The sequence below is a fragment of the Lacerta agilis genome, chromosome 8, assembly GCF_009819535.1.
Source record: "Lacerta agilis isolate rLacAgi1 chromosome 8, rLacAgi1.pri, whole genome shotgun sequence".
In the NCBI taxonomy this organism is placed as follows: Eukaryota; Metazoa; Chordata; class Lepidosauria; order Squamata; family Lacertidae; genus Lacerta; species Lacerta agilis.
Genome location: NC_046319.1, coordinates 73,267,152 through 73,293,284, shown reverse-complemented (window position 1 = coordinate 73,293,284; position 26,133 = coordinate 73,267,152). Strand labels below are relative to the sequence as shown.

The 26,133-nt window shown below is 47.1% G+C and overlaps 1 protein-coding gene across 1 annotated transcript; it reads left to right on the top strand.

Moving 5' to 3' along the window:
* Positions 1-5,033: 5,033 nt before the first annotated feature.
* On the top strand, positions 5,034-20,689 carry LOC117052412 (urokinase plasminogen activator surface receptor-like). The gene is made up of 7 exons (XM_033159310.1): positions 5,034-5,196; positions 6,517-6,636; positions 8,660-8,794; positions 10,937-11,077; positions 12,127-12,270; positions 12,865-13,002; positions 20,388-20,689. The coding sequence occupies exons 1-7, from the start codon at positions 5,148-5,150 to the stop codon at positions 20,591-20,593; spliced, it is 933 nt and encodes a 310-aa protein (XP_033015201.1). The 5' UTR covers positions 5,034-5,147; the 3' UTR covers positions 20,594-20,689.
* The last annotated feature ends 5,444 nt before the right edge of the window (positions 20,690-26,133 follow it).

Below are 26,133 nucleotides of genomic sequence, written 5' to 3'. Positions count from 1 at the left end.
TGTCTGTAAGCTGCCTTGAGCCCCCGTCAGGGAAAAAGGTGGGGTATAAATAAACATACAACAAAAACTATACTTTTTGCAGGTTTCAAAAGTGGCAAATGTCACACTGCTAACACTTTTGGGATTTTCCTGTGCGGTTGTCCTTATACATGTGCATTGTTGAAACGGGCAGAAGTTAAGCCTGGTGGAATTGGAGGTATGTGGCCTGGCCCTTTAAGAACAAAGGGCTGGTGTCTATGTGCTTCGCTTCCTTCCAAGCAGTGGAGTTAGAGCGCCACCTGGTGGAGGGGACCTCCATGGCACTTGAGACAATGCAGCAGCCCAGTCCACTCGCTGGTGGAATCGAAAGAGCGGCTTGATGCAGGTATGGAGCCCCATGAAGCCTGGTCAGTTAGGGTGACTGGCACACTGCCCTGCTCACCTCAAATCAGTACCCTGTTGGTCACCTTCTTACTTATTCTTATTTATTTATTTATTAAATTTGTTTACCCGTGGATCTCAGGGCAGTTCACAACACAGTCTATCAGGTGACTACTGGATGGAGTAATCTGTCTCTCCTCCACCTGCCTGGTCACTCGATCTGCATGGAATTCCCGGTCACTTTCGCCGACCAGGCTAGCACTGAATTATAAGGCTGGGCTATAACATCCTGGGAAGCGGAGCTTCTAGTGGCCTCTGTCTTAAGACCTTGCAAAAGAGCTACCCATTGGGATAGGTAGTGGCCCATATGGTTGGAGTCCAGCTCTCATTATCCCTGACCACTTACTGGGATCGCAAGTCTAACAATGTAGTCATCTTAGCTCGGTAGAGCACGCAACTCTTAATCTCAGGGCTGTGGGTTTGAGCCCCACGTTGGGTGAAAGATTCCTGCATCGCAGTGGGTTGGACTGGACGATCTTCGTGGTCCCTTCCAACTCTACCCTTATGATTCTATGATCTCGGTGGGCCCACAGACCGCTGGCTGCAAGTGATGGACATTTTACAATGTGCAAGGAGGTGAGGGAAAGGGAGAGCAAAATACTTAACCTGGACCATGAGGGGAAATCCCATATGATCATTTCAGAATCCAGTCCAAGGCATGGGCTGGAGGTGGGGGGAGGAGGAGGAGAAAGTCATGTTGTGTCTCTAACAGCAGTTTCCCCAGCATGCCACTAGAGGGCAGGGCCATGCAATTTCTGGAATAACACCTGCAAATTTTGCACTTGCAATCCTGTTGCTGCATTGGAAGAAGATGGAAAGGGGTATGTGCGTTTGTACGTGAGAAAATGCATGTTGAGGAAATTGCCAAATCAGGCAGTTTCTAATTACGCAGCTCCCCCTTCCCCATTTTCTCCCGTGGTGTAACGTTCATATTTTCCTGCTACCATTAATAAAGTTGTTGAGGCAGTTATCTGTTGTCCTCATGCTCATTTGTGAAGTCTCTTGAATATTTCATCTGGTTTCTTTGGAGCCGTTTAGGTGCGGAAAGCTTTTCTAAAAACCCTCAGTTACGAGTAGCCATTTATAACCAAGCAACACACTTTAGCCTGTGAACAAGTCTGTGAAAATTAGTAGCTCACAGCAAAACATAATGCTTAGAATTGAGCCAGTTTGGGGTGTGTGCTTATTTCAAGGGGGGGGGGAATCCCCTGAGAATCACATCGGCCATAATTTGGGAGGGTTGCAGATCTGTGTGAAAATGTTCTCCTATTCAAAGTGGGGATAGAAAGCATGGCTCACTCTTCTGACCTGATTTGGGGATGCTAACGGGTTACGTGATTCCTGACTCGGCCACTTAAGAAGAATTTTTCTTTTAAAAAATGTACACAAAGCAATTACTGAGAGAGGTAGCCAAATGAGTGAAAATGAAATAAACGGAGGACTTTTTTAAAAAAGCATTCAAGGTTCTTGTAACACCCTATTCTGGCATTGAAAATGCCCCTGGAAACTTGGCTAGGCTGCAGTTATTTACCTGCCTATACTGAACCAGTGGCCTCAAAGAATCACCTACAATTTCCATAGTTCCCTTCATGGAGGAATTTGTGGTTAAACTGCTCAGGGAATGGGAAACGGGTATCTCCTGACAACTCTTGGCACTCATAACAAACTACAACTCCCATGATTCTTTGGGGAAAGCCATGTCTGATTAAAAGTGGTATGATAATGCTTTAACTGTAAGGTGTGGATGTGGGCTGAGATTCAACTGTCAGCCCACTCTGCTTCTGTCTGAGGAATTCAGGCAAGGCACTATTTTGTCCTTCACCTCAGATACCAAATAGTTCCGCGAAGGCCCTGTTCATCACAGATGAGCTAAGCACACTACTTTTTTGCTGCAATTTATTTGTAGATGGCAGAGGGCACACACGCCAAAAGTTATTAAGAACATCTTTTACAAATTGATTTATTGGAGTTGCGTGATCTGTGCTACCTGCACCAGGGGCCTCCCTCCTAGCTTACATTTTTGGGGGACTTTCACTTCTGCCTCTGCTTTAGTACTGTCGGCACTGACGAGGCCCTAATTTTAGATACAATTAACCGCTAGAGCAAAAACTCTGATGGTGACACAAGCACTTATATGGCCACCTTGCCCCGATTGCCTCGCTCTGAGGACCCCATTGGTCCTTCCTAGAGCAGCGGAGGAGCTGGAGGGCCTCGCCTCTGGATTAAATTTTCTGTTTTTCAATTTCAAATACTCATTTTACACCCTTAAGATATCAATGACATCCCTTCTCTTTCCATGGTTCATTTTACATATCTTAAATTTTTGCACATTTTACAAAAACTATACCAATCAGTTTTCCATTATAGCATCCATCAAAACTTATTTGCACTGTTGAATTTATCTTAATGCTGCCAGCGTTTTCAGCTGTACACAATTATTTCCCATATATTCAATAAACGTTTTCCAATCTTCTCTAAACGTATGTTCTGCTTATTCTCTTATTCTATATGTTAAGTCTGCAAGTTGTGCATATTCTGTCAATTTAAGTTGCCATTCTTCTTTGGTTGGGACCTCACTCGTTTTCCATTTTGGGGCTAACAAATCACAGGCTTCAGTTGTTGCATACACAAATAACCCTTTCTGACACCTGGGGATTTCAGTCTGAATTATCCCCAAAGTGCTTTTTTGGGAAAGTAATTTTAAACATTCCCCCCAATTCATTATAGATCATTTCCCAATACCCTTTTACATGTCCACCCCACCGCCTGAGGTCTTTGCCCCAGTCTGCCTAATAGAAGGGCCAGCCAACTTCTGTAATCCTGCAACACCACGAGGGCCACACTGGGTCCCTCACCTGGCTTTACATTTTGAGGCCGCTAGAAAGAGAGTTGGATAATTAATGACTGTTGGTCTGTGGCTGCTAAACAGAAACTGTTCTGATGAGGTTTTTCAAGATTGCCCAGACTTCCCAATCCTCATGTGTTGGCCAAGTGGTGGCACATGTTGCAACAATCCAGTTCCTCAGAAATGACACGTTCCAACTTGGTACAGTGAACTCGGTCGTATTTGGATATGATAAACGTTCTCGATTCATGGAAGTGCAGGAGTGGCATTGATGATGGGGAGGAAGGGGTGTGGGCCAGATGGCCAGGCCCCTGTGTGAATGGGAGGCAGAAGGGAAGGCAGGGAGCTGGGTTTGGGATAAGCACATCACAGCATATGAACCACAAGGCAATGAGACTGACCTGCAGTGAGATCCATTTATGCCTCTGCAAAAATCAACCACAACAGGTAAGTGTTGGGGTGGAGCTGATCAGCGATTACCGTAAGTCATTTTCAGTAGCATTGGGTGGCATCCTGTTAAGTTTTAACCAAAGCAGACCACTGAAATTAATTAGCATGATTAAGTTAGGTCCGTTAATTTCAATGGGTCTGTTCTGGATAAAACTTAGAAGAAATCACCCTCTTCGTTTAATTTAAACTGTGCAAGTGGGGATAGGCAAACTGACCAATTACTGTTTTCCCATTTCCCCACTCTTGAATTCAGTTCTCCGCATTTCCACAACGATCTGCAATTAGAAAACCCAGCAGCATTTTAGTATGTTAGCTTCACCAATAAACACATTAGTGAATGTACACTTTAGCACATGCATTTTTGCAGAATTGCATTGTAAAATTTAAACGTGGAAGGGTGATTGGTTTTCGGAATGCATATTGTTTCACTGAGTATGATTAGTTTTGCCTTCAGATGCAAACTGAATCCAATTTCTCCCTCTTCCCGAAGTCTTAAGTGAACAGGTACCAACTGAGTCTGAAATGGACAGGTGTTGCTAGCTCAACGTCTCTTATTTGAGATAGCAACTGCTGGGAACTTTTTCCACCCCAGGTTCTGTAAGGAAAGTGATGAAAATTAGCTGGGAAACTGGATTTCCCTGTTGGGGGTGCTGTTAGAGGGTGACATCCTGGGTCATTTCCATGGACCCTCTCTTTTATTTAAATGTAAAAAAAGAGAAAGTTTTATTTTGCTTACAGAGTGTCTGGGGGCACTGCAAATAGGTAAGACCTCAGCAATTCGGCATCTTAATTTGCCAGGGGCGCATCTATGCATCTAAAAGGCCCTTTACAGTGGTGGTTTCCCAGTTGTGGAATGACTTCCCTAGTGCAGTGTACCTGTCTCCATTATTACCACCTTCCTGGAGGAAGAAAACAGTCCTTTTTACCCAGGCATTTGGTGGCTGAAGAATACTATTCCTGGCAACCTCGACATCATTGATTGAAGCATGTTTTTAATTGTAACTGCTTTGAGATGTTTTTAACTGCAATTCTTTTTAGAATGTCATCCACTATTCTAAAAATTTTTTTGCATTGTTTTTAAATTGTATATCTGTTTGCCACCCTGGGCTCCTTGGATTGGAAGAGCAGGATATAATTGCAATCAATCAATAAATCGGCGCTTGAATGCAAATTTGTATCATTCGCTTATGGACAGAGTCATCTGTGCATCTTTCCAGTGCTCTTCCTTCCCACAGTAAAAGACCTAAAGAGCCTGTTTCCCCCTGTTCTTTCCAGCTCTTCCCTTCATCATCTCCTGTTCTGTTCTGAAGGTTTCAAACACATCCTTTGCCTAAGCTTCATTCCGTGTTTCTGAAGTCAGCTCCCTGACAAGCCCTCACCTCTGAAGCAAGCCAGGTTTGCTCCTCCTCCTCATCTGAACATCAAAGCTGCCATGAAGTTTCAGGTGTCCCTTGTGATCTTCATATTCTGCCTTGGCGCAGGTAAGTCTCAGGTGCATCGGGCTGCATGTGCACATTGTGTGATGTGGGAACTGAGTGTGTTGATCTATTGGGAGCATCTCTTGGGCCAAGCCCTGCTAACTTCAGCAAGGCTTGAACAAAGGGCAATTCTGGTGGATGGGGACTAAAATGTCTGAAAGATATGCAGCTATGTAATATATTGCAATTAATTCTCTAGCCCTCTAGAAGTGGACTTTTGTGGTACTTAGATTACAGGGGAAGGGGCAGAATAGCTTCACACACCCCTTACCTTTTGTGTTGTCTCGCTTAGGCTGAAATCCTATATACATTGAAATGAGAGTATGTCCCATTGAACTCGATAGGACTTCCTGTGTCACCAGCTATAGGAGGGGGTCAGAAATATGGCTAAAACTTGTGGGCCGGAGAAAGGGGCCATTGGATTTTATTAAGGGCTCCTCTATTCCGGCTCTCCCCACCCACCACAAAATTTGAGCTTTCAACTTTAGTTTTGCAAAAGCCACAGTAAATTTGTTCGACCGCCATATAGCTAACTTTACAATGCAATCATATGCATGTTACTTTTTTTCTTTTCCATAAGCAGCACTTACAGTGCTTACTCTCAGATGATGCATACGTTTGAAGCCGTCATTGAGCCCAGATCCCACCAAGATCAGAGGGGTGGGGTTGAAACATTAGTCGAAGCTGACGTGGTGGTTGGTTTGCATTGGATTGGTAGGGCAGAAGGCAAGGAGCCCAATAGTAGGTGGCGCTAGAGCCCACCAATACAGGAAGAGTCAGAGGCAATGACAGGCAGGGGCAACTAAGCCAGCTTTTGCCCATACCTTTCTTCCATCTTAGAGGAATTTGAGACTAAGGAGGAAGAAACCGACAAGCTGTTCAGCTCTCTAGACTGGTTGTATCCTCTGTCTTACCCAGTCCCTCCCTTTGCTCCCCCCTCCCTGTCCACAGAAGACTACAACTGTCACACACACACGCAGGGACCTTTCTTCCTCTCCAAGTCACTTACTACAGATATGGACCCTCCAGCTTTTTCTTCCTGCCCCTCTTCCTTTCCCCACCTTTAGAACCCATGAAAGCAGGGGAATATCAGACCGGTGCAAATATTGTATATAGAGAAATATGTCCGTCAGATGCCACAAGCTTATTCCATGATGAAATCAGTTAAAACTATATGAACAAGCTACTACTAGCTGTCCTTATGACTTAGCACCTCAAAAGCTGGAAATGGCCTCTCTGGGCCTCTGAGAGGGCCTGAGCCTCCCCCAGTGCAGGTTAACGTAGCATGGAAAAAGCAGACACTATCTTTGTGTTGTTCTCCAGCCGACAGCTTGACATGCCAGAAGTGCTTGAGCAAGAAGGGGAAGTGTGCGCAGAACCAAGTGGAGGTTTGCGAGATGTCTCAAGACGCTTGCTTCATTGAGATCAAGGACTACGCTGGTTGTAAGTGCATACCCTCCAGCTTTCCTCCAATGAAAATAGGAATGTCCCATTCAACAACAACAACAACATTTTTATTATTTATACCCCACCCACCTGACTGGGTTGCTCCAGCCACTCTGGGCAGCTCTCAACATATAAACATAATAAGAAAACATTATTATTATTTTTTAAAAAACCTTCCCTATAGAGTTCCAGTTACAGGTGGGTAGCCATGTTGGTCTGCCATATCTGAAGAAGTGTGCATGCACACGAAAGCTCATACCAAGAACAAACTTAGTTGGTCTCTAAGGTGCTACTGGAAAGAATTTTTTATTTTGTTTTCCCTATAGAGGGCTGCCTTCAGATGCCTTCTAAATCTTGCATAGTTACTTGGCTTGGGGATCGCATAACCCCATATCCTCCAACATTTCTCCAATGAAAATAAGGACATCCTAAGGAAAAGAGGGACATTCAGGGACCAAATCGGAAACTGGGACAGCTTCTGTAAATCTGGGACTGTCCCTGGAAAATAGGGACAGGTGGACACTGTTATTCAGACAGTGGCAGGAGATCAGAAGTGCATTAAAGGTAAAGGTACCCCTGGCTACTAGGTCCAGTCGCGGACGACTCTGGGGTTGCGGCACTCAGCTCATCTCGCTCTATAGGCCGAGGGAGCTGGCGTTTGTCTGCAGACAGCTTCCAGGTCATGTGGCCAGCATGACTAAGCCGCTTCTGGCGAACCAGAGCAGCGCACGGAAATGCTGTTTACCTTCCCGCCGGAGCAGTACCTATTTATCTACTTGCACTTTGACGTGCTTTCGAACTGCTAGGTGGGCAGGAGCAGGGACCAAGCAATGGGAGCTCACCCTGTTGCAGGGATTCGAACCACCAACCTTCAGATCGGCAAGCCCTAGGTTCAGTGGTTTAGACCACAGCACCACCTGCGTCCTGCGACCATTTGATTGGGGCTCATACCTCTTTATGGATGTTATGTATTGAAGTTCTCACCCTAGGCCACTAGGGGTGTGTGTATATAGTTCATTCTGCTGCAGTTTTCACTCAGGTCCGCATATGCAAATGAAGGATTGTAAACTGACGTTCAGGGATTGGGTAACTACAGAAAGTTGTTACTGTTGCTTTGTAGCTGAGTTCTATATAAGCAGGTTGCTGAGCCCTTCAGCTCACTTCTGTTCCAGCCTGAGAATAAACAAGAGCTGTTTGGAAATCACTGTGTCGTCTGCTGTGTCCACCCACAACTTAACAATGGACATTGCTCAAAATTTAACAAGAGGCAGCAGCTGGCCAACATCTGGTGAGAAAATGGGGTTGGGCAAGATGCTCTGCATTGCTCCGGGATCATTGATGGTTGGAAGCAGCAGGCCTCTGAGCATCTGTCATGGAAGGCTACAGAGTGGCAGTAGGGAATCTCAGCCCCGGTGGGTGAATGTGACTCTCGTACTCTCTCTGTTTGGCCCTTGCAACTGTTCTCAGGCTACAGCCCTTCCAGACTATGCTTCAGTGTGTCTGCCTTGCTGGAATGTGTCCTTGGACCCTGATAATGCTTCCTTGGGTGAAGGACAATGAAGGGTGTGTGAATGCTGGCAGAAACTTGCCTCCTGTACAAAGGTGAAATTTGCCTTTGCTTCTCCACTACTTTTGCCTCTCGCCCGATCCACCGCTGGCATGTGACTTGTGGAAGGTTACCCAGAATGTGGTCCTCTGGCTGAGACAGCTTAGTCCCATAATTCAAGCATTTCCCATAATTTAAATTCTTGCTATAACGTAAAAAAAAAAATCCCTGTACTTTAATTAAAATACATCTCATCACAGAAGTGAAAACTGACCAGGGGACCTGTGCACCTGCCAGTCTGCTCACCAGCGATGGGGAATTTCAAGGCCCCACTCATTCTTCTTCTTTATTTACAAAATTATTTACACTGGACCTGGACCAGACATAACATCCTTTGCAAATCTAAAATGACGCTTGCAATAGCGCCCTACGCTGGCAACGGGTTAACTCCTTCGTTTGATCTTCTGTTTGCAGTGGATGCAGGAACGGTGAAACTGGGCTGCGGCAACTCGAATTTGTGCCGCCGCTATCAGAAAGGGAACAGGGGATCTTTAAGCTGGTCGATGTATTGTTGCTCCTTCAATCTATGCCAGCCTCTGAGACGTGACGGTATGTGGTACAGAAATGGTGCATGCCCATGTTGATGTGATCTGAATTTAGCCGTGAGGCTATGTTCGGGGAAGTGGTAAACACTTTCATGAAAACATCACCTCAGTGCTTTGCCAGTAATAAACAACAACAACAACAACAAATGGCTCCATTTCTATGTACTCTGTATTGGGAGCTAAAATTAGCAAGGAAAATACAAGAAAATAAAATAGAAGAATTACACAAGAGTAGGGACCCAGGTGGCGCTGTGGGTTAAACCACAGAGCCTAGGGCTTGCTGATCAGAAGGTCGGCGGTTCGAATCCCTGCCACGGGGTGAGCTCCCGTTGCTCGGTCCCAGCTCCTGCCCACCTAGCAGTTTGAAAGCATGTCAAAGTGCAAGTAGATAAATAGGGACCGCTCCAGCGGGAAGGTAAACGGCGTTTCCGTGTGCTGCCCTGGTTCGCCAGAAGCGGCTTTGTCATGCTGGCCACATGACCCGGAAGCTGTCTGCGGACAAACGCCGGCTCCCTCGGCCTATAGAGCGAGATGAGCACCGCAACCCCAGAGTCGGACACGACTGGACCTGATGGTCAGGGGTCCCTTTACCTTTTTACTAAAGTAGTAAACTAGAAGAGACAGACTGACAACCTAGGATGAAGACAAGTGGAAGCCGTAAGGGAAGGGGAAGTAACAGATAGTAGAAATAGACAAGTATGGACAGAAGTAAGGAAGAAAGAAGTATTACTAAAGGTTAATAGAATTTATTTATATGAAATATAGAATTGGATGTTATGTTTTGCTTTGTATTATTTACAACTGAATTATTGGAAATATAGGAAGGCATTAATTGAATGCATTTTGTGGTTTTTTAGGAAGAATTCAACATGTAATTTTTTAACATTGTTATTCTTTGGTTATTGTTTGTTTGTTTTTTATTCAATGTTCTTTTTTCTTTTGTATAGATGTAATAAAGTAATAATAATAAAAAATAAATAACAACAACAACAAGCCTATTCAACTAATTAGTCCCGCTGGTGGACGTCCATGCAAGGACTTCTGGTAGCAGAGTGGGGCTTCCCTCTCCTTTCGCTTGGTGTGTTCCCTGAAACTGGCTTGCAATCTGTGGGGGGCACAATAGTATTCAGGGGCAGGAGAGGGAATAATGTTCTGTAAGAGCAAGCTGGAATACTTGTGCTGATAAAACATTTTCCTTAATGAGTTCCTAATAATAAAACAACTTCTTCTTCTTCTTCTTCTTCTTCTTCTTCTTCTTCTTCTTCTTCTTCTTCTTCTTCTTCTCCTCCTCCTCCTCCTCCTCCTCCTCCTCCTTGTTTTCCTCTTTGCACAAGTGTCTCAAAGCGACAGAGTAAAGCAAGCTATACAGTACACGAAAAACATAACAATTGAAAGCCGAAACCTAATGCGTTGTATCCGATGCCAGTCCTACTCTGAGTAGACACGCTGAAATTAATGGAGAACTTGCAACCCAACTTCTCCACCCCCCTAACATAGGTCTGGCCACCGCAGAACAGCTCCCCAAGGAAAAAGAAACCAATCACCAACTGCTGAAAAGAAAAAGGTTAACACTGAAAAATTATGTGTTGGTGCCCGGCAAGCCTTCATGGGGATAGCATTCGATAGACTACGGAAAAGGCCTATTCTCTCATCATCACACATCATCTGCCAGAGGGAACACACAGAGAACGGCCTCCAATTAGGGGATGTGACAGAGCCGGCCCGCCCATGAGGCAGGGTGAAGAGTCCGCCTCAGGTGGCAGAAATGCAAGAGGCGGCATTCTGCCCGCCCCACCTCTTCTGCTGCCAAGAGGGAGGTGTTCCGGCACACAGTGTTGTTGCTTATCTTCCCCGGGTGGAATGCTTTGAGGAGCAACCTGGCTCCTGCTGAGTTTGGTGACAGCCAGGATGTTCCTGCACGCCATGTTGCTGATCAGGTGACCCCCCGGGGGGGAGGAGCCGAATGGCAATGCTCTGAGGAGTGCTCTGGCTTTTGCCAAGTTTGCTAAGAGGCGGCAGAAATGGTGGGCATATGGGTGAGAGGGGGGTGGTAGGTGGCAATTCCCATTTTGCCTCAGGTGGCGAAATGGGCTGGAATCTGATGATCTCTTTCCCTCCCCCTGCTGCTCACTGTTGCTTCCAACAGTTCACAGAAACGGATCAAAAAATGGTGTGCAGTGTCAAACCTGCATTGGGAGCGCAGCTGAATGTGGCCACAATGCGCCCACAGAGCCATGCTATGGGAGTGAAGACCAGTGCGTGCAGATCTCCCAGCGCTTCCTGCCAGGTATTGCCAAGTGGGTACCAAAGCGTTCAAAGCACACAGGCAGCTGATAGCAGAGAGCAAGGCATCGCTAAGGATGTGATGGTCACTAGCCAATAGGTGCAGGGAAACCTCTGCAACCGCAACCTGCAGAGCAATCAGCCTTGCAAATGATGCACATGGTGTTGGTGGTGGAAAAACATATTTCAAGTGTTTCTGAGTTGCTCTCCTGTGTTTTAAAGACTGTGTGTGTTTTGCAATAAAATGCAATTGCAGAGCTGGTCTTTCTAGGCTGGACAGGCAAAGCACTACGGAAACCTTTAGAGGCAACTGTTCCTTTAATTAAATGCTTTCTGGTTTTTTTTTTGTTCTTACCATTTTACTTATTCCTGCTGGATTCATGATAGATTGCCCCTTGTTAGAGGGCTTCTGTTTCCTGCTTGGTGGGTCAGTAGTTTAATGACTAATTTCCTTGCATATTTTTATACTCCTTTTCTAGTGAAAGAGAGCTATTTAGCCATAAAAGAAAGGAAAGAAAAAAGATGGAAGCAAATAATTTGCTCCTCTCCTCTGCTACAGTGGGGAACGGAAACGGACTAATATGGGGCAATTAAGGGGCAATGCACCACTAACCCATATCCATGCAATGAAATGAGTGGAGCCAGCTAACTGGAAACTTCAAATTACAAGAGACCTTTGCTGAAAGGGGCTTACTTTTGAGTAGACATAGATGGATCTTGGCCATTGGCATTGCTGGATAATATAGAACTATATTAAGTTCTAGGTGAAATCTGTTTTAATTGCACTTCCAGCCAATTGCAAAAAAAGGAACAGTGCCTCAATGCTAAAGGGCAGCGGATACTGTGGAAGCTATTCCACGGAACAGCAAAACAACACCCACCATGCAAATTTAAAAATACACAGTATATGGAGAAGCTGTAATATGTATTTAGTGAGATAATAAATGGAGTTAAAAGTGGAGCGTCCATTGGAAAACAATCTACTAGCTGCATTTCTTAGATCCAAAAACGGTCCTGTTGTGTGTGGACATCACCTGATGATTGCTTCTCCAGGTGAAGAAACAGAACCCGTCATAAAGGGATGTGGAGGCAGTTCCTTTAAGGACACATTGGTGGCGTACCAGATCGGGAGAGATTTTGCATTTGCTGAGCAAAAGGTCTGCAGCAGTTCCAACTGCAACAACAGGAGCTTCCCAGGTAAATGACAATCGCCGTGCTCTGATAACCTTTTGTCAGGTAGGCACCACCTGGGTGTAGGATCCTGCCTGTATGCCAAATAATAACAATCTAGGACACAGAGCTGCAGGAGAGTCGTCACGCATCTTCCAAATTAATATTTTGAAAAATAGGAAATTCACGGAATGTTTAATTTAGGTAAAAATTGGATTGCACTGTTGTACTCATTTTTCAGAAGATAGAGGTGCTGTCTTGTGCCCAAGATTGAGGGGGTCTAGCGCATGTCACACGCTGGTGCGCATTGCATGCACTATTCTGTAAGGGATGCTTTAGCTGAAATTCCTTCATTGCAGGGGGTTGGACTAGATGACCCGTGGGGTCCTTTCCAACTCTACGATTCTATGACTTCATGTGTATGATGTTGCATCATCGGGGGGTGGGGGGAGTCTGAGTACGGAGCCCGGTGCAGAGGAGAGGTGCCAGCAGAACCCCGCTGGTGCAGCATTGCGTAAAACCCATCATTTCTGTAAGTCGCCTCGAGGCATTTTGGAGAAAGGTGACTTAAGAAATTGAATAGATCACCATCACTGAAGTCCCTCCTTTTTTACTCTGCAGTCATAACTTCTGGACAACCCAATGGGCTGCAATGCTATACCTGCCAGGAGTCCGGGCATGGGGAGTGCGCTCAGGACAGACTGCAAGTTTTAAATTGCACAGGAGTCATGGATCAGTGTGTACGTGTCTTCGACAGAGGTAAGGAAGTGGCAGGGGTGCGTATACAGAGGTGGCTGAGGACTGGGATGCATGCCTGTGGGCCTGATCAGATGCTAAAGAGGGCGCAGCTCCTTATCTCAAAGAGTTACAGAGAAGCACGGATCAGAAAAACTGCTGCTACAGGAATCCATCCTTTGGGACACACTGCTTGAGGGCCATGTGAAATTACAAGGAGAGTCTCCATACACAGAGGAGGTTATTTGTTACAGCTTTGATCCCTCCCAATCAGTATCTACAGTGGTACCTTGGTTTTTGATCGTCTCAGAAGCTGAACGTTTCGGTTTTGAATGCCGAAAACCCAGAAGTAAATGCTTCCGTTTTCGAACACGCCTTGGAAGTCGAATGGCTTCCGCTGAGTTTTTTTCTCCATTGAATTTGCAGACTGCCCTTTGCGCCTCAGTTTTTGAACGCTTTGGAAGTCGAACGGTCTTCCGGAACGGCTTACGTTTGAAAACCAAGGTACCAGTGTGCCAGGAGCAATAAATTCTGTAGCACCTCTCTGTCAGTTAGGTAAAAACTCCTGACGGAGAGGATGCAGCCAAGTGACCTGTTCTCAGGGGCGGTGCCCCATCGCTTCTCTGTGTGAAGTCACTGTTCTTGGTGTCCCCTCTTTTAGTCACATCTGAACTCGGTTATTCATGCAGAGACACAAGGAGCCGGGTCCCTTTGAGGACAGGAGATTCTTGCTTTTGTACCACCCACACCATAGATTTAAAAGTGGTTTTAACAACCAGCCCTTTCACTCAGGCCACTCTGGGGATTGTAGTCCTGTGAGGGTGGTTGGAGGGGGTCTCCTAACAATTCTCAGTACCCTTAACAAACTACAGTTCCCCGTATTCTCAGTGGGCGAGGGGGAAACCTTGACAGTTAAAAGTGTTATAAAAGTGTGGGTAAGCAAACATCCCATAGTCTTCCTTTTTGGATGGATTAAGTGTTCCTCTCCAACATCAGAAGTGTAGAAAGTGCCAAAGCAAAGGGTTTAGGTCACCCAGATACCAAATAAGCTTCCGAAAGTGAAGCATACAGATTCTGGTCAATTTCAGGGCCCCTGAAGACATCCTCTTAATTGCACCTTTGTATGGATTTGTGCTCCTGACACTATCAAGGTGTTTGCACATGCTATCCCGTTTGCAATAGATTGAGTATGCAATTGTTTGGGGGACGCCACACTGCTTCACTTCCTATGAGTGCCTATCTCTTAACTCCCTGCTGAAACCGTGTAACTATTTCTGCCACAAACGTTCCGGTTTATTTTTGTCCTGCTTTGGTGGAGTTTCAAAGCCCCTCCGGACAGCAAGGATGTGGCAGCATTGGCGAGGCCATGTGGCAGAATACACCTGCAATGAAACACCGTTTCTTGTAGTGCCCCTCGATTGCTCACTCATTCTTTACTTGTAGGAAATGGTTTAATATAAGAGGACCATTTCGCCCTCTAGTGTCCATAGGTGGAATGTGATGCAGGTTTTATGCTGCTCTAAAATGCTCCAATGCAGGAGTGGGGAGCCACCAGGTACAGTCGTACCTTGGTTTTCAAACAGCTTAGTTCTTGAACGTTTTGGCTCCCGAACATCGCAAATCCAGAAGTGACTGTTCCGGTTTGCGAACTATTTTTGGCAGTGCTCCCCCCCCTAATTTTTTTTAGGGGTACTCTCCTTTTCCTACTCATATTGAAATACTTCTTACATTATAGACGCAAGAAGAATTTATCATGGTCTGATGTAACATATATTACTGTTTTTACTTTTTGGGTGAATTTTTGTTCCTTATTTCTTTTTATTTCAACAAAGCATTTAAAAAGTAAATAAAGAAAGAAATACTGCCCCTTGTAGAGGTTTGGAGCTTTTAGAGTTAACAAGCTCAACCAGATTGTCCCACCCACAGGAGGAAGAGCGTCACCGGATGCTCTGTGTACTGTTGTACTTTGTAATGTGATACTTTCTGTTTCTGTAGTCCGGAGAACGGAGAGCAGGGAGAAGCCACCAACATGGCTTGCGACTCTCCCGGAATGTAGATTTATGCCTTGTTAAATAAAACTTCTAGATTAGAAAGAAGCCGGACTCTGTTGTCTGTAATATGCTGGCATGCACACCCCCCGCTGCGTGAGAGAAGATAAGAAGATAACTCTGCTGATAGCACAGGTGAAGCAAGCAAGGAGAACGTACAGGAGAGGTACGCTCGCTGAAGGAAGCTTGCTGGACACCATTAGCGTGCAGAAGTTGGTTTGAAGCGTTTCCAACAATCAAAACACTTCAGGTTATGGATCCAAGCTTTTCCCCATTCTGGATTGATTCTGCAGCAGTTCCAAGGATCCAGAACGTGTGTGCCAAGCTGAGAATTGCCTCCCTGGCTTGGACTGTGATGGAGCATCCAGGGAAGTTTGCTTTGCCAGCAGGAGCATTCAGCAGTCTGCTGAATGGCTCAGGAGCCTAAAACCTGCTGCCAGAGGTTGGAAGGCAGCAGGGAAGCCCAGATCGAGGGCTGCAAAAGCAGTTGTACCTCTCTGGTGAAACCCCCATCTGTGGAGCCGGGTAAGAAGCTACAGATTCGTAAGTACGCTACCCCTGGGCAAGATGGAGGGAGCCATAGCATTCCCAGCAAGGAGGAGGGAAGCTTTTGTTTGCAAGCACCCCCAGCCTCACAGTTTCAATGCAGAGAGCTGTTCCCTGAGAGCGTTGATGTTCTGGCCAACGCCTGTGAGGAGGAAGGTCTGGCCAGTGCTTGTGAAGCCTGGAAGAAGACCCTAGCCCAGTTTCCTGGGGCTGAGGGACTGGCTGAAGTGGCTTTGGAAAGCTCGCCCCCAGCTCGGCTTATGGCTGTTGTGCAGCAACAGTGCCATGGAAAGCAGGAGGGGGGCCAGATCGCCGTGGGCTTTGCTCCCAGAAAGGGAGGGGCTGTTTCCAAGTCTGAAGCCAGCGTAAACGCCTTGACTGTGGATCTGTGTTTTGGCACGTAGCCTGCACCTGGTCTTTTGTTGACGTGCATGGCTGAAGATAAGGCCAAGGACATGACGTGTGGTACTGGCCATGAGAATCGCAACAGCTCTACCACAGCCCAGGCGGAAGAGGACGCCTACTGTTGTGATGCAGTTGCCGTGGCAACGAAGGCCAACCCTGGTGGGCTGCGAGTGATGAGTGCCTGTGCAGCGTCTCTTTGCATCGTCATCGTTCCTCCTGGTGGACTTGTGAGGAACTGCAGCTCTTTTTCTACAGAGCAGTTTGAAGAACTGACTGTTGGAGGCAAGAAAAGGCTTGACTTTTTGCTAACAGTCAAGGGACAGATCCAAGGGACAGAACTGGCGTTTTCTGTGGCTGTTGACATAACTCTGTATTGGTTGTTTATATCAAACCTTCTGTCCATTGTTTTTGCTGTTTGTTTTGTGCTTATCACCTGTTCTGCTTGCAGGGGCCAGAAGATGCTTCTACGCGTGAAAGGCAGCCAGGACGGGCTGTTTGCTGTTAAGAAGCCTCAATCCAGAACAGGGGGAGGTGGCACTGATGGAATGTTTGCTCAGTGCACCAGTGTGCCCGTGCACCACTTATGTTTGTGTCAGTGGTACCAAAGGCTGGCAAGTCGCCACTGGGACAGTGTGCTGAAGCAGCCTGAGTTCTCTGAAGGGTGCAAGTTAAGGGCATGTAACAGCTTTCTTGATTGCAGGGTTTGCAAGGTCGAGGAGTCGACATCCTGCTACCCCACGTCTGAAAGGGAAACCACGCGTCCCTTTTCCCTGGTTCATGTGGCTGTTTCTGAAGGGATGCCAGAAGCTAACCTGGGGGGAGCGTGTTGTTCTGAGTGTTTGGCTGATGCTTTCTCTCACCACATGTGGTCTGCGTTGCTCAAGGAGGCAACTGAGGCAGCACCACTGGTTGCAGTGGAACAGCAGGTTTCTACTGGAGTAGGCTGTTCCCAGGTCCTCCGTGAGAGGGGGAGTAAGCACAGTGTGACTAACCTGTTTTCTTCACAGGTATGTGGTCTTGCAGAGAGGCAGCAAAGGATGCTGCATGCTGCCACTGAAGACATGCTCTTGGATGCAGAGCTTCCACAAGGGTTCTGGGTGGAACTGGGTGGTACCAAGGTTCTGAAAGTGTCTTTCTGTGGGTGCGAACCCAGCTTGCATAGCTGGAGGTTAGTTAGCCCAGATAGTGACCAGACCCAGGTTCTAGTCAGCAGGAGTGCTGAATTTTGTGAGCAGAATGGATTGGAACACATCCCTAGAAGCCCTGATGTTCTGGATGGTCCTGTCAGTGCTGGACAGGATGCGCCACCTGCTGGTGGCAGTTGTCCAGGTGGATCAGCCCCAAGAGGGGGTATTGCTGTGGCTTTAGCACCTGCTGGTGGCTCGGGCCGAGTTCCCGGCCATCACCAGGGTGCAGCGCAGCTAGTGGTGACTCCAAGGCAGCAGCCTGGGAGTGCACCCGCAACTCCTATGTCACGGACTAGGAGTCAGGCCACGCATGGTGACTCTTTGTGTGGCAACTCTTCTCCAGGAGAGCCTGGCGCAGGTCTCATCCCGGAGCAAGAGCAGGGTTCTTTGGGAGTGAAGCAGGAGCCCAAAGGCGCGCCAACGTCATCCTTGGGTGGTTCAGTTAGGATGCACAGGCGCAGCAAGTCTGTAGGTGAGATGCCTGACGTCAAGGACGTGCAGGTGGAATCCAGTGCAACTGGAGCAGAGGGAGAATCTGAAGTGGTATCACAGCAGTCTGCACGATCCACTGAAGGGATTCTGCCCGAAAGGTTCACGGCCACTAGCGTGAGTGCTTGTTTGGTTCAGTGTGAACCGGAAAGCCTTGTGAAGGTGCAATGGGTATCTCAAGGTGAGGCCCAGAAATGGCAGGATGCCATGGTAGAGCAGGTAAGCTCAATGAGGTCTTTGGGTGTGTGCACAACCACGACGCTGTCAGAAGGTCGTTGGGTGTACAGACTCAAGACGGTAGCAACTGGCGAGTTGCAGTGCAAGGCTAGGTCAGTAGCCAGAGGTTTCACTCAGGAGGAGGGGGTCCATTGTTCCGAGGTACTGGACGCGCCCTCTCTCAGAAGCGAAACCACGCGCATGCTGTTAGCGGTCGCGACTCAAAGCAGCTTTGAGGCAAGCCACTTTGGTTTGGATGCCTGTTTGGATTCCGACCTGGATGAGGAGAGGTACGAGGTACCTCCGCCAGGGTTCGAGGACAACGGGCCAAATCAGGTGTGGAGTTTGCACGAGGCAATCACTGGCTTGAAGGAGTCAGCCAGAGATTGGTCCTCAGGCGTGCAAGAAGCTTTGAGAAAGCTAGGTGTCAGCCAGAGTTGTGCTGATAGCTGCCTGTTTCTGGCAGGAGTAAGTCCAGAGCAGGAGCTAGTTCTGCAGTCCGGTGCGGACATGCTTTACCTGGTGGAGACCAGGGGACAGGTGCAACGGTTCGCAGAGGAGCTTGGTCAGTCTTTCCAGCTCAGGAACCTAAGCCCTGTTGGTGTTTACCTAGGTGTGCAGGTAGACAGAGCCGAAGACGGTAGTGTCTTGCTCAATCAGACTGGCAAGGTAGTGCAGTCGTTGAAGAAGTTCAGAGTGTCTGAATGTGCTAGTGTCAGAACACTCATGGAGACGTGTCTAGGTGAGGACAGTCAGACCGGGGAACGCTCTGAGTTCGAGAGCCCCGAGGTGTTTAGGTCAGCTCCTGGGAGGCTGTTGTTTCCTTCCTAGTTGAGCAAAACCTGACATAGCAGTTGCTGTGGATCTGTTCAGCAAGGTGGCTGCAAATCCCAGCATGCATGCCTGGAATGGCATGGTGAGAGTGCTCCAGAGTTTGCAGGAGACTAAGGAGTTTTGCCCGGAGTTGTCAGCTACCGGTGAGCCCCAGCTCACGCGCTGGTGCGACGGCGGTTGGGCAAATTCCGAGGACAGGAAATCTGTGTCTGAAATGGTTGTACAGTGTGGAGGAGCTCTAGGCGGGCTGAAGTCCCGGTGCCAGAGCCTCATTGCTCGTTCTCGTGCAGAAGCCAGGTACAGTGCGTTGTCAGTGCTTTGCAGGGAACTGGAGTTCTATAGGTGTTTGGTCCAAGAGATCTGCGTTCAGAGTTGCCTGCCCGTGATGGTTTGGGAGGACAACCAACTCTGTTTGTTGGCGGCAGAGTCTGGACAAGTCAAGGCCAGACCCAAACACCTAGACGTTCTCTTTCGAGACGTGTGCGTTCAGACCAGCTGGGAGAAGCTGAAGTACTGTCCTGGTCAGGTGAATCAGAGGGTTGGGTTCACGAAGCCCCTGAGCTTCCAACGTCATGGGGAGTTCTGTGAGGGTTTGTGTAGGGTAAGCTGCATGCTTACAACGCCCCTGTGTGCGGGACAAGAGGGGGTGTAGAGGTTTGGAGCTTTTAGAGTTAACAAGCTCAACCAGATTGTCCCACCCACAGGAGGAAGAGCGTCACCGGATGCTCTGTGTACTGTTGTACTTTGTAATGTGATACTTTCTGTTTCTGTAGTCCGGAGAACGGAGAGCAGGGAGAAGCCACCAACATGGCTTGCGACTCTCCCGGAATGTAGATTTATGCCTTGTTAAATAAAACTTCTAGATTAGAAAGAAGCCGGACTCTGTTGTCTGTAATATGCTGGCATGCACACCCCCCGCTGCGTGAGAGAAGATAAGAAGATAACTCTGCTGATAGCACAGGTGAAGCAAGCAAGGAGAACGTACAGGAGAGGTACGCTCGCTGAAGGAAGCTTGCTGGACACCATTAGCGTGCAGAAGTTGGTTTGAAGCGTTTCCAACAATCAAAACACTTCACCCCTCAATGAGGCCAAAGTTAGATTCACAAATTGTTTAGGGGTATGCGTCCCCCCTGCGTTCCCCCAGGAAAAAACCACTGATTTTTGGAAGCTGAACATCCATCGGGGCTTCCGAGGCTTCCGATTAGCTGCAGGAGATTCAGAAGCTGCACTTTGGCTTTTGAACGTTTTGGAATTTGAACGGACTTCCGGAACAGATTCCGTTCGACTTCCAAGGTATCTCTATTTGGCCTTCATAAAATCAACAAATTGTAGAGTTGGAAGGGACCACAAGGGTAATTTAATTCAACCCCTCAGCAATGCAGAAATCTTTCTCATTTTGGGACTCGAACCCGCGACCCTAAGGTTAATAGTCGCATGCTCTACACAGAACTCTCCCTAGGCCACGTCTCTCTTTTTTTGCCTGTCCTTGAACTTCGATAATGGAGAGGGTTGTTTAAGTGTGGGTAGAAACTAGCCTACCCTACAAGGCGAAGCTTCCATTAGTTGCCCTGGCTACTTTCTGCTCTGGCTCCATCCACTACTGCCATGCGGCCCTCAGAAGATTGCCCAGAAGGGAATGTGGCCCTCGAAAAATCCAAAAAAACCTGTCTTCCTTCTTTTCCAGAGAACAGAACGGTGACCTTTCAGAAAGGCTGTGCCACCAAGACCATGTGCAGCAGCTCCGAGGATATCTACTCCAAATTGATGGGGCTGGATTCCTTTGTAGAGTGTTGCAAAACGTCCCTCTGCAACCAAGCCGGAGAGCTTTCTGGTCCACAGATTCTACTGATGGTGGCTGCTTCTGCCTGGTGGCTGGCATGGATGGCTTGACCGCAATGGCGGCTGTCTGGGTGAGCCTTCAAAAAAGGATCGGGCCAGTCTTTGAAGGTTGGTTGCATACCTGGGGATAGGTGCTCGCCGGCTACTGGGGCTCTTTTATCTGCCTGGAAGGAGATAGCACTGAAGGACTGCTCCCCTACTGTCTATATGCCATGCCAAGACTGGATTCCTGCAATGCGCAGCATGTGGGGCTTCCCTTGTGCTTGATCTGGAAGCAGAATGCTGCAGCAAAAGACTTAACAACAAAGGACACCTTTGTTCAGAGGCCTGCAGTGGTTGCCAATTTGCTGCTGGGCCAAGTTCAAAGAGTTATTATTACTATATAAAGCCCTTAACAACTTGCGACCAGTTTACCTGTGAAATCGTCTTACCCCACATATTGTATGCCTGCTCGACTGCTTCAGTTACAGTTGCCACAAAATATTTGTAAGAAATTGACCTTTTCCTGTGGCAGCATCCCTGCCTACTGACATCAGCCAGGAGCCTTCATTGTACTCTTTTCAGTGCATGCTAAAACCCTTTTTGCTTAGGCAAGCCTACCCAGATATGTAGAATGTTGAAGTGTATTTTAATCTTTTTTTCTTTTTCTTTTTAGTTCATTGTTGATTCAAATTATTTTTTGAATATTTTTAATAGCTGTCTTTCAACTGTTTTTCTGATAATTTTGTGGTTTTATTCTTTATTCCTTTTTTTACAATCAAGTGGTATGGAAATTTTATGAACTAAATAAACAATAAATAAAACACACAATGTCAAAATAGGGTGCTTTTGGAGGAGCGATTCCCCCACCTACAGTTCACATGCAATGCCCTTTCTTGGCTAGAGTGGGCATTTGATTTTTAAGTGTCTCATCTTCTCACTGCCTGCATGATGAGGGACATCCATGCAGGCTCACAAACAGAAGTCTGAAACGTGGCTGTGTTAAGGGACACCTCAACAAAAAACAAATCTGTAGGTTGGGAAGACAAAATATTACCTTTTCCAGGTTCACAATCATTCTCATGATTTCTGTTGGATTGTTGTTGTTCAGTCGTTTAGTCGTGTCTGACTCTTCATGACCCCATGGACCAGAGCACGCCAGGCACTCCTGTCTTCCACTGCCTCCTGCAGTTTGGTCAGACTCATGTTGGTAGCCTCGAGAGCACTGTCCAACCATCTCGTCTTCTGTCGTCCCCTTCTCCTTGTACCCTCCATCTTTCCCAGCATCAGGGTCTTTTCCAGGGAGTCTTCTCTTCTCATGAGGTGGCCAAAGTACTGGAGCCTCAGCTTCGGGATCTGTCCTTCCAGTGAGCACTCAGGGCTGATTTCCTTCAGAATGGATAGGTTTGATCTTCTTGCAGTCCATGGGACTCTCAAGAGTCTCCTCCAAAACCATAATTCAAAAGCATCAATTCTTCGGCGATCAGCCTTCTTGATGGTCCAGCTCTCACATCCATACATTACTACTGGGAAAACCATAGCTTTAACTATACGGACCTTTGTCGGCAAGGTGATGTCTCTGCTTTTTAAGATGCTGTCTAGGTTTGTCATTGCTTTCCTCCCAAGAAGCAGGCATCTTTTAATTTCGTGACTGCTGTCACCATCTGCAGTGATCATGGAGCCCAAGAAAGTGAAATCTCTCACTGCCTCCATTTCTTCCCCTTCTATTTGCCAGGAGGTGATGGGACCAGTGGCCATGATCTTAGTTTTTTTTTATGTTGAGCTTCAGACCATATTTTGTGCTCTCATCTTTCACCCTCATTAAAAGGTTCTTTAATTCCTCTTCATTCTGTTGGATGCTTCCACACTATGGAAAGGACAGTTAGCTTAACTCCAGATTATTAGAAATCTGGAAAGCTGCTATTCCATAGGCCAAAAGCAGAACAGCAGTGATTGTGTAATCCACATTAGAAGCACCCACTGTTGAATATTGCCAACAATTAAGAGATTTAGATCCTGATAAAAAAAAACCTTCAAGTTGTCAGAGAGGGCCATTCTGAAAGCAGCGTTGCTTGTCATTAAGTCCCGTCTTTGGAGAGGCTTCAACCATTCCCCGAGAACTGTAGGCCACTTGAAAGAAGGATCACTGGTGGCAGTGTGTACTTTTGCCTCTTAATAAACAGGTTGCGTTTGTTTTTAATTTTGCTGCTCCAAAACCCTGCAAAACTAGTTTTGCCAGAGTGACAGCGAGCCTAAGGAATTATGCATATACATTATGGCAAGCGAAACCTGACGGAGACGCCAGCCCAATAAATTAGTTCTGCAAGTGTTTGTGTGTATGAGGTAAGATATAAGTGTGTGCGTGCGCACACACAAAGAGAGACAGGGGTGTGTGTAGAACACGGGAGGTTGCTTATGCCAAGAGACAAACCGTTGACTCATCTAACTCATCGTTTTCTATGGCTCTGACTGGCAGCAGTTATCTAGAGCTTCAGGTAAGTGGCTTTCCCAGCTCCACTTGGAGATGCCAAGAATTGAACCTGGGATATTTTGTATGCAAAGTGGATGCTCAGTCACTGAGCTGCAGCCCTTAAATGTCTTAAATGTGTGTGTGTCTGCGCGCTCACACACACACACACACAGAGAGAGAGAGAGAGGTCTGCACCACCCCTACTAACATTTGGCAGTGGAAAATAATTACGACTTGTTTGTGTTACGTTAGCATGCCAAGAGAAGGATGTGTTCCCATGGGATCCAATGCCAGCTTTTGCCAAAGACCTTCGGAAGTGTTAATTTCAAAATAGGCTCCTTTACAGCTACAAACACACACCTCCCTCCTGTTTAGCATCTGCTTTGCATGCAGAAGATCTCGGGTTCAGTCCTTGCCATTTCTCGGTAGGCCTGGGAGAGAATCTTGTCTGAGATCATGGACAGCTGCTGCAGAATCATCAAGTTATAAAACTGCAGAGTTGGAAGGGACTACAAGGGTCATCTGGTCCAACTGCCTGCAATGCAGGAATCTTTTGCCCAACATGGGGCTTGAACTCATGACGCTGAGATTAAGAGTCTCATGCTCTACTGGCCAAGCTATTCCAACATATATCAGTAACTTGACTCAATATAAAGCACTTCCTATATTCCTATTTTAGTAAATTATATCTCCCCCACTCCCACCCAAAGGGCATGTTTTTGGATTTTCAAAACCCAAAGCACACAAGGACTCTCCTAAATATCTGACAGAGCTCTTTCCCTGCCTTTTCAGTTGGGATCCTTTCTAACTGGCCAGGAGAGAAGAATGGTGGTTGGGGGAGAGACCCAAGCACCAGGAAAAGAGACATGGCAGGTTGCTTTCCACACACACCCTGGGTGTAGCTTCTCCACCCCAGCAATGTCACATAAGGAGAGCTCTGCTGGATCAAACCAAAGGCCCATCTAATTAATTGCTGTTCTCACTGGCCAACCAGATGCCTATGGGAAGCCGGGAAGCTGGGCCTGAACACAACTGCAATCACCACACCCGTGCACCTCAGAAGCTGGCGTTCAGAGGCATACCGTGGGTGTAGAACAGTCACCTTGGCTAGAAGCCATTCTTAAAACAGTGAGAGAAGTTGGTTGGGAGGTCCTGCGTATCAAACCCGCTTTGGGTTGTGCAAGAAGGAAAGTGATGGGAAGATGTGCTGGAAAGTGACTGACACTTCCTGTGATGGCAAACAAATCAGGGTGGATGATCGACAAACAACTTCTCTGGAAGCACCCGGCATCTAATCACAGCATAGTCTTTGTGCAAGCTCTGGAAGCTGCTCCTTCACTTACGGATGTGAATTAAAACCATCAGGACTGAGCTGCAGCCAAACAGCATGTTTCATAAAAAGGCCGTACCCTCCCGTGATGCAAGGTAATTAGGATAATAATGAGGCGCAGCAACCTGCTGGCTTTTGGGAGGGCCCTTGTGAACTCTGGAAGATGAAAAATGACTGTGGGAACCGTGCCGAGAACTTGGAATCGGAGCAGTGCTTTCTGGCCAAGCAGAGCGGAGTTGGCTCCGGAGCAGTCGCTGGCATCTGGTTATTTTTAGGGTGGTTTCAGCCCTTCCTTCTCAAAGGAGGAAGGAATGCAGGGAAGTGGGAAACTGAGTCACTCCTGAAGAGAAGAGGGTGGTCTCTCCAGCCAGAAAGCCTTGCATCTCAAAGCAGAGTCCAAGGTAAGAGAGAGACCTTGGATAGGGAGCAACCTAGGGCGCTGCTTCCCCCAAAGAATTGTGGGAGCTGTAGTTGGTTAAGGGTTCCGAGAGCTGCTAGGAGGCCCTCTATTCCTCTTGCAGAGCTACAATTCCCAGAGTCCTCTGTGAAGATGATTGCTAAACCACTCTGGGTATGGTCTCTTTGGGAGGGGAAACAGCTCTCAGTACCCTTAACTGACGACGGCTCCCAGAATGCTTTGGGGGAAGCCATGGCTATTTAAAGCTGTATCAAAGCACTTTAAATGTATGGTGTGAATGTGGCCCTTGTTTGCCTTATTGATCTTAACAAGGAACTATTGACAAGCTTAGGAGGACCCCCACCCCCAGTTCTGAGGAACCCCCCTTTCTCTCTGGGTGCTTCCAGATAGATATCTATCATGGGTGCTCCTCATGGGTGCAACAATTTTTTAAAAACAGCACCTGCAGGGCGTTGTTGGCAATTTAATATGAATTTACCCTTTCTGGGAGAAATCAAGCAAGGGACCCTTGAGGCTGGAGTTTTACTGTGGATACATTCTGCAACACAGTCTTGACACAACAATAGTGCATTTGTGGTGAATTTATTATTGCCGTCCAGAAGGGCTATGGTGCAACAAAAAGCGGAAGGAAAGCAAACCAGAACATTTGTGGTGTAAAAAGTTATGGGATTTCACTAGGAAGTTGCGGGATAGGCATTGATTGGAGAGGAAGCTGTATGATCACCCCCAAACCTTTGCGGGCACAACCAGTGTTGAAAGAACGATTGCGTATGACCACCCCGATAGCAGCACGAGCACAAATCGTCATGCATGTGCATGGATATCCTGGGGCCCTCAGTTAAAAACAAACAAACTGTTGTCAACATCCCCTTTGCAATATGTGAATTGCCCTTTTACTGTAAGTTGTCTTAAGCCATTTTTAATGTTGCAAGTGATCTCTGGGCTCATCCAGATTTCTGCTTGTTGTGTCGCATTCCCCCCCACCCCCCGGGAAAAAACACTCTTTACTGCTTGACATTTGCTCTGATTCTGCGCTAAAGAGAGGGTTTTCCCGAGAAAGCAGCAGGACAAATTGAAAACTGCCGAGCTCCATGCCTATAAAGCACAGGACAATTGGAAAACTAGGACCCAGTCTTTTGAGGCATGGGACAAGCAGAAGTGTGGATGCACCCTTGGTCAGCTTCCTCTCTGTATTTCTCCATCCATCTTCATTCATTTATGCAGCTATATTTTTCTCCTGTCCTCCCTCTATGGAGCACTGTTCATAGTCTACCTCCTTTTTTATCATTTCAATAACCCTACTGGGTAGGCTGGGTTGAAAGTGAGAATCTGGCCCAACATCACCATATTTGCTTTCAAGGATGAGCAGGAGTTTGAACCTGGATTGCCCTGAG

What these genes read in the sequence shown, in the direction of transcription:
- LOC117052412 (XM_033159310.1), top strand. Translation starts at nt 5,148, where the DNA reads ATGAAGTTTCAGGTGTCCCTTGTGATCTTCATATTCTGCCTTGGCGCA. An exon ending in CATATTCTGCCTTGGCGCAG is followed by an intron (nt 5,197 to 6,516) that starts GTAAGTCTCAGG and finishes GTTGTTCTCCAG; the next exon opens with CCGACAGCTTGACATGCCAG. An exon ending in CAACAACAGGAGCTTCCCAG is followed by an intron (nt 12,271 to 12,864) that starts GTAAATGACAAT and finishes TTTACTCTGCAG; the next exon opens with TCATAACTTCTGGACAACCC.